The sequence below is a fragment of the Heterodontus francisci genome, chromosome 34 (assembly GCF_036365525.1).
Source record: "Heterodontus francisci isolate sHetFra1 chromosome 34, sHetFra1.hap1, whole genome shotgun sequence".
NCBI classification, from domain to species: Eukaryota; Metazoa; Chordata; class Chondrichthyes; order Heterodontiformes; family Heterodontidae; genus Heterodontus; species Heterodontus francisci.
Window position 1 is genome coordinate 23,886,941 of NC_090404.1, and position 16,590 is coordinate 23,903,530.

A 16,590-nucleotide genomic window follows, 5' to 3' on the forward strand; every position below is an offset into this window, starting at 1 on the left:
TTCCTGCTCACTCCCCATATCCTTTGATTCTCTGAGGCACCAAAAATCTCTGTCTTAGCCTTAAATTTATTCAACGATGTATCATTCACAACCCTCTGGGGTAGAGAATTCCAAATATTCACAAGCCTTTGAGTGAAGAAATTTCTCCTCATCTCAGTCTTAAATGATCAGTCATTATCCTGAAACAGTACCCCCGTGTTCTAGAATAAAAGCAAAATACTGCAGATGCTGGGAATCTGAAATAAAAAACAAAGTGCTGGAAATACCATGCTGGTTGGAAAGAGCTGTACATCCTAATCCCACTTTCCAACTCTTTGTCTGTAGCCCTGTAGGTTACAGCACTTGGAGTGCAAATGCAGATATTTTTTAAATGCGATTAAGGTTTTCAACTCTACCATCCTTTCAAGCAGTGAGTTCCAGATCCCCACCACCCTCTGAGTGAAAAATAAATTCCCCCAGTTCCCATCTAATACTTCTACTAATTACTTTAAATTGATGACCCCTGACTGTTGACCTCTCTGCTAAAGGAAAAATGCGTCCTCCCTATCCACTCTATCTAGGCCCTTCATAATTCTTGTTATGATCTTGTAGTTTTTTGGGGGGAAAGAATGTGGTGTGCCTTTAAGGCTGGAAAGGGCTTTAAGGCAGCAAGCCCCAGAAACTGACTCAAAGAGAGGATTCTCGTTGCCTGGGCTACAGCCGTTCAGGACCAGCGATCAAGAGATACATCGTTACAATTTAATTTTGAACTGGCTTGTGGAAACAGACTGTTCTAACTCACTGAAAAAAGAGACAGACAGCTGTGTGTTAGCACCTGAAAGGAGTGCACTCAGGCCATTTAAACTGAAGGAAGAGAATTTAGTCTGTTTGTTTATTATTCTCTCTCAAAATTCTAAAATGTCAAGCCAAAACCGAGATCTCTGATAATTTAAACTGAAGTTAGACTGTGATAATCTTTTATCCCTCAAAAATTCTAAAGTCAAATTGATTCATCAAAAAAAGTGTTTGCAAGTTGTTAATCATTGAAATTGATCGCTGGAGAAGGAAAGCATCAATTTCAACTTCTAAATCAAACTACGGACGGTTCGTGTGTTGAAGAACCTTTTTTTCCCATTGGACAGCTGTGAGGACTTCAAGCAACATTGGACTGTTCCACATCCGGCAGGAGCATAAATCTGCAAGGACTCTAATTTTTTTTCTCTTTTAAATGTTGTTTATATCTTAGTGTTTAAGAATTTAGTTTTTCTAATTAAACAGTAAATTTGTTGATTTAAAGACACCTGGTGTGGTTAGCCTCATTCAGGGGTTAGTAGATGGTACAATTTGGCTCGGGATTGAATTAACAGTGCGTTTCTCCCACCACAATCGGAATCGTATATTTTGATTGGGGGCTTTGACTGGAGAGGTCAGTCGTAACATTTTATACACCTCAATTAAATCCCCCCTCAGCCTCCCCTGTTCGAAAGAAAACAACCCCAGCCTATCCAGTCTTCCCTCATAGTTGAAATTCTCCATTTCTGGTGCATCTTTTTAAATCTGTAGTGCGATCACATCCTTCCTGTAACATGACCAGTACTTAGTCCATCTGCGGTGAGCATCCCATATGCCTTCTTAACCACCTTATCTACCTGTCCTGCTATCTTCAGGGATCTGTGGACATGCATTCCAAAGTGCCTCTATTCCTGTACCCTTTCAGGATCCTACCATTTATTGTGCATTCACTTGCCTTGTTTGCCCTCCCCAAATGCATTACCTCTCATTTCTCCGGATTGAACTCCATTTGTCACTTTCTGCCCAAATGACTAATCCATTGATATCTTCCTGCAATCTACAGTTCTCTTCCTCACTGGCAACCACACGGCCATTTTTTATATAATCTGTAAACTTATTAATCATGTCCCCTCTATTTAAGTTTAAATAATTGATATATCCCACAAAAAGCAAGGGACCTACTACTGAGCCCTGCAAAACCCCAATGCAAACTGCCTTCCAGTCACAAGACCCCCGTCGACCATTAGCCTTTGCTTCCTGGCACTGAGCCAATTTTGGAACCACCTGGCCACTTGCCCTTGGATCCCGTGGGCTCTTACTTTTCTGACCAGTCTGCTATGTGGGAACTTGTAGATATGGAGAGAATATTTCCAGTTGTGGGACAATCCAAAACCAGGGACCATAAATACAAGGTAGTTATTCATAAATCCAACAGGGAATAAGGAGCAATGTATTTAGTCAGTGTTTTTTTTTATTCGTTTATGGAATGTGGGCGTCGCTGGCAAGACCAGCATTTATTACCCATCCCGAATTGCCCTTGAACTGAGTGTCTTGCCAGGCCATTTCAGAGGGCATTTTAAGATTCAGCCACATTGCTGTGGATCTGGAGTCACATGTAGGCCAGACCAGGTAAGGATGGCAGATTTCCTTCCTTAAAGGACAATAGTGAACCTCGCTACAGCAGCAAGTGCTTGTGGCAAAAAGCTGAGATGCTTTCAAAAGGAAACTAGCCGAGTACATGAGAGAAAAGAGAATAGAAAGATCTGCTGAAAGGGTGAGACGAGGTAGATGGAATGGGAGTAGAAACACCAGCACAGACTAGTTGGGCTGAACGGCCTGTTTCTATGCTGTATATTCTGTGTAAGCTCCTTTTACAGGGTATAAGGGGAGGATTTGCAGATGGGAAGCTCAAATCAAAGACTGCATCAAGATCTGACCGTCACTCAATTCATCAGGACCTGAATATCATCATCAGACTTTGAATGTGGAAGGAGAAATGTTTCTGTTCTGTCTGGGAAAAGATTTCAAACATCAGTGTGACTGGAAAAGCAGCGAGTCACACTCACCCAAGTGAGAGTCTTCCAGTGCACTGACTGTGGAAAGAGCTTTAACCAGTTACATACTTAAAAAAAAATCTCACCATTCACAGTAGGGAGCAATTGTACACGTGTTCCGTGTGTGAACGAGGCTTCACCTGATGATCCAACCTGGAGAGACACAAGGACATCCACAGTATGGAGAAACCATGCAAATGTGGAGACTGGGAAGGGATTCACTTATCCATCCAAGCTGGAAACTCATCAGTGCACTCACACTGGGGAGAGGCCAATCACTTGTTCTGACTGTGGGAAGGGATTCACATTTTGTCCAGTCTCCATATGCACATGCGAGTTCACACTGGGGAGAGGCCTTTCCCCTGCTCCAGGTGTGGGAAGGGATTCACTCGGTCATCCACCCTGCTGAAACACCAGAGGGTGCATACAGGGGAGTGGCCATTCACCTGTTCTGTGTGGGGGAAGGGATTCACTAAGTCAACAAAATCTGCTGACACACCAGAGAATTCACACTGGTGAGAGACCGTTCACTTGCTGTGTGTGTGAGAAGACATTCACCTATGTATCCCACATGCTGAAACACTAGCCAATTCACAGTGGGGAGAGGCTCTTCTCTTGCTCTGTGTGTGGAAAGGGATTCACTCAAAAATCAAACCTGCTGGCACACCAACGGCTTGACACTGGGGAGAGGCCTTTCTCATGCTTCATATGCGGGAAGGGATTCACTCAGAAATCCAGCCTGCTGGCACACCAACAGCTTCGCACTATGGAGAGACGGTTTTCCTGCTCCGTGTGTGGCAAGCAATTCACTCGTTCGTCCAACCTGCTGACTCACCGAGTTCAGGAGTGACTGCAGGAGTTGGATTCTGCTGTTATTGCTGCTATTAATCACATCCAGGACTGGACTGTGTTCATTCTGACAGTTGCAGTTTTTTTTCTACTGCTATTAATAATCCCTGTAACTGGACTGGAGGTTAATACTCTGGATAGATTTGAAATACATCAGCTTTGTATTAAAGACATTGTTGTAGACTTTAGTTTTTTCCCCACCTGAGTGTTCAGCATCTCCTTGCTGGAGCTCTGTAAGGACAATCTGGAGGGAGGATTTTTTCTTCTTTCATTACTGTCCAGGCCAGCATTTGTTGCCCATCCCCAAATACACTTAACACCTGAGTGGCTTGCTAGGCCATTAGTGAACCAGATGGGTTTTTACAACAATCAATGATAGTTTCATGGCACCATTACTAAGGCTAGCTTTTAATTCCACATTTTTATTAATTGAATTTAAATTGCACCAGCTGCCATGGTGGGATTTGAACCCATGTCCCCAGACCATTGGGCTAGGCCTCTGGATTACTAGTCCAGTGACACTACCACTCTACCATCATCTTCCCCGAAAAATTGTATTACAGGGTCAGAACTTCAGTCCTTCAGGGTCACTCTGAGAGGGACAAACGGCACTTTGGCCTTTCTCATCTCTTTCCACTGACAGACCCATGTGAGTTAATTTTGAAGTGTGTAAGAAATGTGTCCCAACCGCTCTCTTCCATGGTTCAGAGCTCGTGCGCACGGAACAGAAGGCTCCTTTACAACTGTGTTTAGAGTCAGGAAGAACAACGGTGAATGCTGGAAACGTGCTGTCAAATCAGAGATTGGTGTAAAACTGTGATCTGTTCCTGACTGAAAGTGAAACAGCAAGTTTAAGTTTCCAGTCTGAAAATGATTGTGGTAATTATTCTATGAAGCTTCAACGTGTTTGTGTGACAGTCTTGAGTCTTTGAATTTAAGATAGGCATTAACCCATTTAATATAAATCTGTTTAAAATAAATACATTAAAGTCTGCATTAAAATAGCAGAAGCAGAATTTCACAGGAGCCTGTGAACTGTTGTTACAATTATACAACAGAAATTTGATTTCCTGATAAAGAAGGGCCTGCAGCGTGTTTCCAGAAATTCCCTGTTATGTGTTTCATAGACACTAGGATAACTAAAAATATACAGCTGTAACATCACTGGTTACTAAGTACTGCATGATAATACTGTTGATGACCCTCTGCTGCTGATTCAGAACAGCTGATCAGATGGTAATTGGCCAGTTGGATCTACCTCTTGCCTCACTGGTCAGGGGTAGCTATCTGTTTGATGGCAATGGAAGAATGAGGGCGAGTTTACAGATTTTGGTGGAACACAATTCAGCTGCTGCCCACGTCACCTTAAGGGTGCCCAGTTTTGAGTTATTCTTAATCTATCTCACTGAACATGGTGGTAGTGCCACCTAATATGATGGTGGGTGTCCTCAGTGTGTAAACAATGTTTGGCCTCCTGTTACGACCGACCGCTCCAGTCAAAGCCCCCAATCAAAATATACGATTCTGATTGTGGTGGGAGAAACGCACTGTTAATTCAATCCCGTCCCTCCACAGATCGCCTAACATATCATTTTAAACTTTCCAATTTAAAGAAAGACCCAGCCAAATTGTGGTACCATCTATTAACCCCCAAATGAGGCTAACCAAACCAGGTGTCTTTAAATCAACAAATTAATTGTTTAATTAGAAAAACTAAATTCTTAAACACTATGAAGATATAAACAACATTTAAAATAGAAAAAGATAGAGTGCTTGCAAATTTACAGTCCAATGTTGCTTGAAGTCCTCACAGCCGTCCAATGGGGAAAAAAGGTTCTTCAACAGTATAACAGACTCTAATTCCAGCTTTCCAGTAAGCGATGTTTTCCTTCTCCAGTGATGAATTTCAACAATTAACTACTTGCAAACACTTTTTAAATGAATCAATTTGGCTTCAGAATTTTTGAGGGCGAAAAGATTGTCACAGTCTAACTTCCCTTCCTTCAGTTTAAATTATCAGAGATCTCTTTTGGCTTGACTTTTCAGAATTTTGACAGAATAATAAATAAACAGACTAAATTCTTATCCTCTTGTTTAAATTGGCTGAGCCCTCTTCTTTCAGGTGCTAATACACAGCTGTCTGTCTGTGTCCTCTGTTAGAACAGACTGTTTGCACTATAAGCCAGTTCAAAATTGAATTGTTACAAATGTATCTCTCGCTGCTCAGTCCGAGTGGCTGTATGCAAGGCAACAAGAATGCACTCTTTGAATCAGTCTTTAGAGCTTGCTGCTTTAAAGCAGTACGGCTCTTTTCTAGCCTTCAAGGCACACCACATTCTTCCCAGGAAAAAAAAACTACAGGATCATAACACTCCATAAGGACTGTCCGGTGGTCATTCCGACCAATACTGTCATAAACAGACACACACATGCGACAGCTGGCTGACGACAAGATTAAGTAGGTTATTCCCTGGTATTGGTTCTCACACCACCTGCCTTTTTAAAAAGGTTTCATGGACATTGAAACATCTGGAGATAGCTGAACTTTATGGATGCTTTTTTTTTTTAAAAAAAAAGGTCAACAAGAGGTTCCTGGTTTTGACCAGTAAACAAATACTGGAAACCACATGGGGTTTTAACCCAAGAGCTACCCTTTGTTGTGACAAGAGAGAATTAATGATTGCCATGGGACTTGCTTGGAAAAAATTTAGTTTCACTTTGAACTGTTAAAAGTTTCTGGTTTTTGGACTAAAATCAGGCAGTTGGAATCTGCATATGTCCCTGCCAGGAGGTAAGAAGAAGAAAAAAGATAACTGCTACCTCTCTTTGAAGAATCCTTGCTAATGAAAAGCAAAAGCTTGTATGAAGTGGTACTGTTGTCTCCCGCATTTTTGAAGAAACCCTGAATATTTGTAGAATCTTGCATCTTCAAAAGGACTTTTGCATGGAATGTGGGTGAGTATTGACACCGGTTGCTGCACACCTGATGGAAGACCTGAAAAGCTTCTGTAGTTGAATTTGTTTGAACGCCTACCTAATACAGACTGTTCATCAATCTCGCTTGGAAAGACTTCAAGTGGCATCCAACTATTCCACTTTGGGACACCTCACCAAACCAAAGGACTTCTTTCCAGATCATTGCAGTCTAAGTTTCTTTTTTATTCCTTCTATATCTTTGTAACAGCTGGAAACAAAATACTGCATCCCCCCCCCCCCCCCCCCCCCCCCAAGATAACCAGTTTTTGGATGTATGTGCATAATGCCTAGGGAAAAAATAAGGAGCTTTAATATCTCAATTTGTGTATATATTTAATTCATTATTGGTTCCGACTTGGTTTTATAATAAAGGGATATTTTTTGTTGTTTATTAAAGAAAACTGGTTAGTGTGCTTAATTCTGGGGACAAATGGAGTACTTAATTGGCTGGTTCATTAAGTGGGAAAATTTATTGATGTGCTGTGACCTGTGGAGAAGTGGGACTGCACTAACGGTGTACGCCTCCCGCCTCAGTCGCAACAGAGCAGGAATAGGCCATTCAGCCACTCTAGCCTGCTCTGCCATTCAGTACGATCATCCACCTTGTCCACCACACTATCCCTTTATGTCATTGATATTTAGAAACCTGTCAATCTCTGTTTTAAACATACTCAATGACTGAGCTTCCACAGCCCTCGGGGGTAGACAATTTCAAAGATTCACAACCCTCTGAGTAAATAAATTTCTCCTCATCTTGGTCCTAAGTGGCTTCCCTCTAATTTTGAAATTGTGTCACCTGGTTCTCGACTCCCCAACCTGGGGAAGAATCAGGGGAAACACCTTATCTGCATCTACCCTGTCTATCCCTTCAAGTATGTTGTAGGTTTCAATGAAATCACCTCATTATTCGAAACTCTAAAGAATACAGGCCCCAATCTCTCTTCATAGGACAGTCCTGCCATCCCAGGAACAAGTGTAATGAAGCTTCGTTGCACTCCCTCTATGGCAATAATATCCTTCCTAAGGTAAGGGGATCAAAACTACACACAGTACTCCAGGTGCGGTCTAACCAAGGTTCTATACAATTGAAACAAGTCTTCACTATCCCTGTACTCAAATTCTCTTGCGATAAATGTTAACATACCATTAGCCTTCATAATTGCTTGCTGCACCTGCATGTTAGCTTTCAGTGACTTATTGACAAGGACACCCAGGTCCCTTTGTACATCTACATTTTTTATAATCCCTTACCATTTAAGAAATACTCTGCACATCTGTTCCTCCTACCAAAGTGGATAACCTCGCATTTTTCCACATTATATTCCATCTGCCATGATCTTGACCACTCACTAAGTCTGTCCAAATCCCCTTGAAGCCGCTTTTCATCTTCCTCATGGCACTCATTCCCACTAGTTTTCTGTCATTCACAAACTTGGAAATATTACATTTGGTCCCCACATCCAAATCATCGATATATATTGAGAACAGCTGGGGCCCCGAGTACTGCAGTACCCCACTCATCACAGCCTGCCAAGGAGAGAATGACCTATTTATTCCTACTCTCTGTTTTGGGATGTAAGAGTAAAGAAGTCTTACTACAATTATACAGGACATTGGTGAGGCCACACCTGGAGAACAATGCACAGTTTTGGGCTCCTTACCTAAGGAGGGACATACTTGCCCTTGAGGGAATGCGACAAATGTTCACTAGTCTGGGTCGTGGGATGGGGCAATTGTTATATTTATTTACAGAATGTGGGTGTTGCTGGAAGGGCCAGCATTTATTGCCGATCCCTAATTGCCCTTAAGAATGTGGTGGTGAGCCACCTCCTTGAATATAACGGAGCAGCTTGCCAGGCCATTTCATAGGGCAGTTAAGTGTCAATCACATTTCTGTGGGTCTGGAATCACTAGGTCAGATCTGGTAAGGATGGCAGATTTCCTTCCCTAAAAGAAATGAGGGAATCAGGTGGGTTTTTCAGACAATCTGGTAGTTTCATAGTCACCATTACTGATACCAGCATTTTTTAAATCCCAGATTTATTTAATTGACTGAGCTTAAATCCCTGAACTTCCGTGGTGGGATTTGAATTCATGTCTCTGCATCATTAGTCCAGGCCTCTGGATTACTAGTTCAGTAACATAACCACTCTGCTACAGCACCCCCACTATGCTCCAGCTCCTCCTATGAGGAGAGATTGAGTAGACTAGGCCTATATTCCCTGGAGTTTAGAAGAATGAGACGTGATCTGACTGAAACATCATAAATTCTTAAAGTACTTGTCAGGGTAGATGCTGAGAAAATGTTTCCCCTGTCTGGGGAATCTAGAACACTGGGTCACAGTCCCAGGATAAGGGGTCGGTCATTTAGGACTGAAATGAGGAGAAATTTCTTCATTGAAAGGGTTGAGAATCTTTGGGAGCTGTGGATGCTCAGTCGTTGAGTATATTTAAGACAGAGATTGATAGATTTTTGGGTACTGAGGGAATTAAGGGATATGGGGATAGTGCAGGAAGTTGGAGTTGAGGTAGAAGATCAGCCATGATCTTGGTGAATGGCAGAACGGGCTCGAAGGGCCAAATGGCCTCCTCCAGCTCCTGTTTCTTATGTTCATTAAACCTCAGTCTGGTTCCTCTCAAGCTGCTGAGTGAGTGAATTAAATCTTTCTTGACCAATCACCAAGATACCAGACTGCAAGTCATGCCGGAAACATCATTTATTGGTTACAAATCACAACTTAGTTAAATCTGGGCACACAGACACTTTATAAACATGTATAAACACAGATAAATGTAATCAGTTATCTGGTAGTTGAGCACTAATAGGGACAGTATTTCACAAAAACAAGTAATAAATGCAGGGGCAGGAGTGGCCAAAGTTCAAAATGTCTGAAAATTAGTGGCTGAAGACAAAATAGTCTGATTTTTTTTGACAAGGAATTATGTAATTACAGCACTGTTATTGAAGCAAACTAGTTGAGAAATGGCAATTTCATACAATTTTGCATCTGTAATGAATAAAATTGCACTGTACTCAGAATACAATTTCATGAGACTTACCTGACAGCTGATAATTGGTTTTACAGAGCTTCATGGTCTCAATGTCCTGCTTCTGCCTATTTATAGCTTGTTCATGTAAAAGGTGTTCTGTGAAGATGTGTCAACTTTAATGGAAAGCAATATACATAAACATACCAGATGGCATGTTCTGGTACCTTGGTAAGTGATGTGCACAAATCAGTAGGTATATAAATTCATCAAAAGTAAACATTTCAGAGACATTGACAATCCAGAAACTTGAACATAAGTGGGGTCATTTTTCTTATTTTGTGCTATGACATAATCGCCTGAAGGAAGCAGAAAGCAAAACCAGGTAGGGAGGATTGTATACCAGTTATACAGACTGTCCAATTTACTGTCCAATAACTTAAATGAACAGGAATATCACATACATTCTGTTAGGAGCATGTGATACTCCCGACCCAATTTTCTTTTCGTCAATTATTTACCTCCAAGCATAAAAGAGGAAAATAACCTTATTAACTTTAGCAAATGTGGTGTCTCTATAGATAGAATGCTTGTTTTTAAATACCATGACTCATGGTAGATTTCATAATTTAAAATAGTGACATTATAAAGATTCTAAACTAAAATAATCTTGTTTGCAGTGCAGATCTCATTATAATCTTAATGAAAAATGTGATTCTCCTATTCAAAGGGTCCAAATATTATGCAATGTAAAAATTGTACCAGATTTTGCTAGCCACAATGCAAAGGTAATGAGACCAGTGTTGTACCTCTAGGAAACAAATCCTGCACTCCGGGTTCCACTACTTGGTGGGATGTCCTGCCCCATGTGCCCAAAGATCTGCAGTTCGAGAATCAGCCTGTTCAGTGACCTGAAGACCCATGGCAGAAACTCGCGACCTTAAGTAGACTTTAACCTCGAATCGAGGAACAGCCAACGACGACCTCTACAGTAACAAGTTTGAGGTTCTGTTGCATCATCCTCAAATCAGGCTCAAAAGTTTGGTAATGGCCCTGTGATAATGCAGCAGGTCCAATGGACAGCTGTATATCCCAACAGTGATGAACACTTCTGGCTCCTGTTCTACTGCATCAATTGGTGCAGTGGCAGCTGCATTTAACAGCAAAGTGAGCTGAAAATCATAACTATTGTGTTGGCTTGGAGAAAGGCAGCACTCTGTAGATACATATTCATACATGTACAGAGTATTGTGATATCAGCCTCAGAAACCCAGTGACCATTTATAGTGACTGCAGAGAGCTCACAGGATAGTTGCACCGTAGCCGATGTACAGCACTTGTGCAGGACAACCTTTTCCAGATAATCTTAAGCAATGTCAAAACACACATTGAAGAAAGATGGCCAGAGTTATACTCCTTGCCTTGCATCACTATGGTGCAAAAGAAGGCTTCACACTGACTCAAGGTTTCTAGCAGGGTTGTCCAACCTTTTTACTTGGGGGGGTGGGGGGGGCGGGGGCTGCTGCTTTACAATTTGTGTTTTACATGTGGGGCAGGTGAGCCAATTTCGGAAAGATAAAGGCATTAAAATTTATCTTACTATTAATCAAAACAACAACAAAGGTGCATTATTGCTCTACATGAGAAGAATAATTTATTGACTTACTTTCTGGTCACTATGTTGGACACTGATTTAGTGAGATACCTGGCATTTTTTAGCTTGTACAAGTAGTCAGTGTTTGCCTGCACACTTCCTGTAGGGATGCAGAGTATTCTGGACATATGTCATTCTGTCAGGAGTGATCTTGATAATTCTGCCTCTCTCTGTGCAACCCCCTTTCTGTTTCCCCCCCACCATCCTGCTTTTTCTCTCTGTCCCCCGCTCTCCCTGTCACCCCTCTGTCCCTCTTTCACTCTCTGCGCCTCCTCTCTCTCTGTCCCCCTTTCCCTCTCTATGCCCCTCCTCTTGCTGTCTCCACTCCCTCCCTCTCTGTCTCCCCTCCGTCTCTGTCCCACTGCCCACCCCTCTCTCTCCCTCGCTGCCCCCTTGTCCTCTCCCTCCCTCTATCTTTCTTTCCCCGTCTCTCTCTCTCTCCCCCTCCTCTCTCTTCTCCCCTCCTATGTCTCCCTCTCTCTTCCCCTCCCTCTCCCCTCTTTTCCCCCTCCCCTCTCTCACTGCCCCCTCCCCTCTCTCACATCTCCCCTCACTTCTCTCTCTCTTTTCCACCCTCTCTCTCTTTTCCACCCTCTCTCTCTTCCCCTCTCCCTCTCTCTGCCCCCTCTCTGTTTGCCTCCCACACTCTGAGACCCTCTCTCTCAGCACCCCCCACCCTCTCTCTCTCTCCTTCTCTCTCTCTTGCCCCTCTCTCTGCCCCCACTCTCTCTCTCTCTCTCAGCACCCCCCCCCCCCACCCCCTCTCTCTCTCTGCCCCCACTCTCTTTCTGCCCCCTCTCTCTCTCTCTCTCTCTCTGACAGTTGCAGAGAGCAGGAATGTTCAGCAGGTGGTTAATCAGTTTCTCCTCAAATCTCAAGTCAGTTTCACAGCCCACAGATCCTGACATCAGGAACAGCAGTTTCTGAACTTCAGACGGATTTGGGGTTTTCCAGCAGGCTCTTAAAAAATCCTGAATCTGTCCAAAGATCAGAAACTGCAGTCCCTGATGTCAGGACCTGTCATCTATAAAACTCAGCAAGATTTTTTAAAAAGCCAGTCTGCAAGAAGACGACAAAGGGAAATTTCTCATCTCCAGTCACGGATCCTTGATGAGGATGAGGAACGGCCCCGGGTACAGTTTACACCCGCAGACCAGATGGAAACCTTTAGCAGGCTGGATCCTGGCCTCCAGGTCGTATGTTGGACAACCCTGGTTTACAGTGTGACTGGGTCAGTAGACAGTGAAAGTGGAGATGAACAATGAATGGAATTCAGCCATACACCTGAGCAAACAGATAAGTGGAAATTCCCGATCACTTCAGTTGCTGCAAAGCACAGGATATATTCAGTTTATACAGCTCATGCTCACTGCAGGATATTCACATACAGTAACCAGTTTGTGCAGGGTTTTCAGAAATTACTTCAGACACACACTGCTGTGTAAATGGAAGCAAATTCCTATTGACAGACCAATGTTTTTTGCTGCAGACCAGCGACTTGCCAGCTACTGATCCTGCACCATTAATTTTAAGCCATGTCAAATGAGCTGTGTCAGTTCTCAGGTGGTCTCTGCTAAGATATCCCATGAAGGCAAAAACAAACACTGGGAATTGGTCATACACACAAACATAGGAATTAGGAGCAGAATTCAACCATTCGGCTCCTCGAGCCTGCTCCTCCATTCAATAAGATCCTGGCTGATCTGTTTCTATCTCGAATTCCACACTCTCATCTACCCCTGATAACCTTAGATTCTTGTTAGGCAAGGGAATCGATCTACCTCTGCCTCAAAAAGATTCAAGGTCCCCGCCTCCACCACCTTCTGAGGCAGAGGAAATCGCACAACCCTCTGAGAGAAAATAAAATTCTCCTCATCTCTGTCCTAAAAGGGCGACCCTTAATTTTAAAACAGTACCCCCTAGTTCTGGACTCACCCACAAGAGGAAACATCCTTTCCACATCCACCCTGTCAAGACCGTTCAGCATCTTATATACTTCAATCAAGTCTCCCCTCATTCTTCTAAACTCCAGAGAAAACAAGCCCAGTCTGTCCAACCTTTCCTTATAAGACAACCCACTCATTCCAAGTATTAATCTAATAAACCTCCTCTGAACCGGCTCCAACGCATTTACATCCATTCTTAAATAAGGAGACCAAAGCAGCTCACAGTATTAGAGATACGGTCACACCAACACCCTGTATAACTGAAGCATAACTTACTTTTATCTTCCAATTCCTCTCATAATAAAGGATAGCAATTCATGAGCTGTCTTTATTACTTTGTGTGACTCATGCTCTCGAATACCTAGATTCCTCTGCACCTCTGAGTCTGCAGTCATTCTCCATTTAACTTCTACTTTGCTTTTTTATTCTTCTTGCCCAAGTGAACAACTTCATATTTTCCCACATTATACTCCATCTGCAGATTTTTGCCCACTCACTCAACCTATCTATATCAGTCTGCAACCTCATGTCCTCTTCACAACATTCTTTCTTACCTATCTTTGTGTCATCTGCAACTTTACCTGCCATGCCATCACCCCCCTCATCCAAGTCATTGATATAAATTATAAAAAGTTGAGGCCCCAGCACAGATCCCTGCGGGACTCCACTCGTCACATCCTGCCTATCAGGAAAGGACCCATTAATGCATACTCTCTGTTTTCTACCAGCCAGCCAATCTTCTATTCATGCGTTACCCCCTACACCATGACTTTCTACTTTGTGCAATAACCTTTTATGTGGCACCTTGTCAAATGCCTTCTGGAAATTCAAGTACAGTACGCGACGGGATCCCCTTTACCCACAGTGCATGTTACTCGTTCAAAGAACTCCAATAAATTGGTTAAACATGATTTCCCATTCACAAAACCAGGCTGACTATTCCCGATTACCTTGAGTTTTTCTAAGTGCCCAGCTATAGCCTGCTTAATGATCGATTCTAACACCTTCCTCACAACAGGTTTGTGTTTACACACACCTCCTTTTGGCCATTTACAGAAGACTGACACACTGAAGTTGTGAAGGAGTATGCAGTTCCACCCATTTGCTTTCCTGGTTGAAGTTCATTTCCACTGACGTGTATGTACATAAAAAATAAAGATGACTTAAAAACAGCTTTGTGGTTGTCCAGCATTAAAAAAAAAATCGGAAAGGGAGAAGCCAATGGTGGATTTCTGAAATCCCAATGTCGGAAATCCACCATTTGGCAGAAACTTCTCATCCCCGAGTTAATTGTGAACTCGCTGGTGTTTCAACAGGTGGCATGACTGAGTGAATCCCTTCCCACACTCAAAGCAGGTGAACGGCCTCTCCCCAGTGTGAACTCGCTGGTGTTCCAGTAGGGTGGCTGACCGAGTGAATCCCTTCCCACAATCTGGGCAGGTGAATGGCCTCTCTCCAGTGTGAACTCGCTGGTGTCTCAGCAGGTGGGACGACTGAGTGAACCTCTTCCCACACTCTGAGCAGATGAACGGCCTCTCCCCAGTGTGAACTCGCTGGTGTGTCAGCAGATGGGACGAAGTAGTGAATCCTTTCCCACACTCAGAACAAGTGAACGGCCTCTCCTCAGTGTGAACTCGCTGGTGTGTCAGCAGGGCAGATAACCGAGTGAATCCCTTCTCACACTCTGAGCAGGTGAATGGCCTCTCCCCAGTGTGAACTCGCTGGTGTGTCAGCAGGTCGGATGAAGTAGTGAATCCCTTCCCACACTCTGAGCAGGTGAACGGCTTCTTACTGATGTGAAATCGCTGGTGTGTCAGCAGGTTGGATGAAGTAACAAATCCCTCGCCACACTCTGAGCACTTGAACGGCCTCTCGCCAGTGTGAACTCGCTGGTGTCTCAGCAGGGTGAATGAGTGAGTGAATCCCTTCCCACACTCTAAGCATGTGAATGGCCTCTCTCCAGTGTGAACTCGCTGGTGTCTCAGCAGGGCGGACGAAGTATTGAATCCCTTCCCACACTCAAAGCAGGTGAATGGCCAGTCCCCAGTGTGAACTCGCTGGTGTGTCAGCAGGGCGGACGAAGTATTGAATCCTTTCTCACACTCAGAACATGTGAATGGCCAGTCCCCAGTGTGAACTCGCTGGTGTGTCACCAGGTTGGATGAAGTAGTAAATCCCTTCCCACACTCTGAGCAGGTGAATGGCCTCTCCCCAGTGTGAACTCGCTGGTGTGTCAGCAGGTTGGATGAAGTAGTGAATCCCTTCCCACACTCAGAGCAGATGAACAACCTTTCCCCAGTGTGAACTCGCTGGTGTGTCAGCAGATTGGAAGACTGAGTGAATCCCTTCCCACACTCTGAGCAGGTGAATGGCCTCTCCCCAGTGTGAACTCGCTGGTGTATCAGCAGGGTGGATGAATCAGCAAATCTGTTACCACACTCTGAGCAGATGAATGGCTTTTCCCCAGTGTGAACTCGCTGGTGTGTCTGCAGATGGGATGAAGTCGTGAATCCCTTCCCACACTCTGAGCACTCGAACGGCCTCTCCCCAGCGTGAACTCGCTGGTGTGTCTGCAGGTGGGATAACTGAGTGAATCCCTTCCCACACTCGGAGCAGATGAATGGCCTTTCCCCAGTGTGAACTCGCTGGTGTGTCTGCAGATGGGATGATGTAGTGAATCCCTTCCCACACTCGGAGCAGGTAAACAGCCTCTCGCCAGTATGAACTCGCTGGTGTGTCTGCAGATGGGATGATGTAGTGAATCCCTTCCCACACTCGGAGCAGGTAAACAGCCTCTCGCCAGTATGAACTCGCTGGTGTACTGAGAGATCAGATAATTGCCTGAATCCAGTCCCACACTGAGAACACCTGAACGGTCTCTCATCAGTGTGAACACGTTGATGGGACATCAGTTCAGCAGAGCTTTTATAGCAATTCCCACAGTCTGGACAATTAAAAGGTCTCTCCCCAGTGTGAACTCGCTGATGTCTCAGCAGGTAGGATGACTGAGTGAATTCCTTCCCACACTCGGAGCAGGTGAACGGCCTCTCCAGGTGTGACTGCATGGATGAATTTTCAGCTCAACTGGATAATTCAATCCTTTTCCACAGTCCCCATATTTACATGGTTTCTTCCCAGTGTGGCTATGCTTGTGTTTTGACAGGCCAGATGATCGGCTGAAACCTCGTCCACACACAGAACACGTGTACAGTTTCTCCCCACTGCGATCGCTGCTTTTTCCTTCCACGTTCAAAATCCAATGATATGAGGGTTATGATAAACTGGGCGACTCCTTCAGATTCAGATCTGACCTCGGCTTTGCATTTCACGGCTGCAAATCCTCCCCTTCGAA

General features: G+C 43.9%; 1 protein-coding gene and 1 pseudogene across 1 annotated transcript; one reads left to right on the forward strand and one right to left on the reverse strand.

Annotated features, from left to right (window-relative positions):
• The first annotated feature begins 3,155 nt into the window (after positions 1-3,155).
• LOC137348739 (zinc finger protein 664-like) lies at positions 3,156-3,675 on the forward strand. The gene is made up of 2 exons (XM_068013993.1): positions 3,156-3,340; positions 3,423-3,675. The coding sequence occupies exons 1-2, from the start codon at positions 3,156-3,158 to the stop codon at positions 3,673-3,675; spliced, it is 438 nt and encodes a 145-aa protein (XP_067870094.1).
• An 8,396-nt stretch (positions 3,676-12,071) lies between these two features.
• Positions 12,072-16,590, reverse strand: part of LOC137349235 (zinc finger protein 850-like) — a 46,857-nt pseudogene continuing 42,338 nt past the window's right edge.

Bases quoted from the DNA above. Each gene is read 5' to 3' on its own strand.
- LOC137348739 (XM_068013993.1), top strand. From the start codon at position 3,156: ATGCGAGTTCACACTGGGGAGAGGCCTTTCCCCTGCTCCAGGTGTGGG. The intron at 3,341-3,422 runs GTGAGAGACCGT...GCCAATTCACAG, and splicing joins ACACCAGAGAATTCACACTG to TGGGGAGAGGCTCTTCTCTT.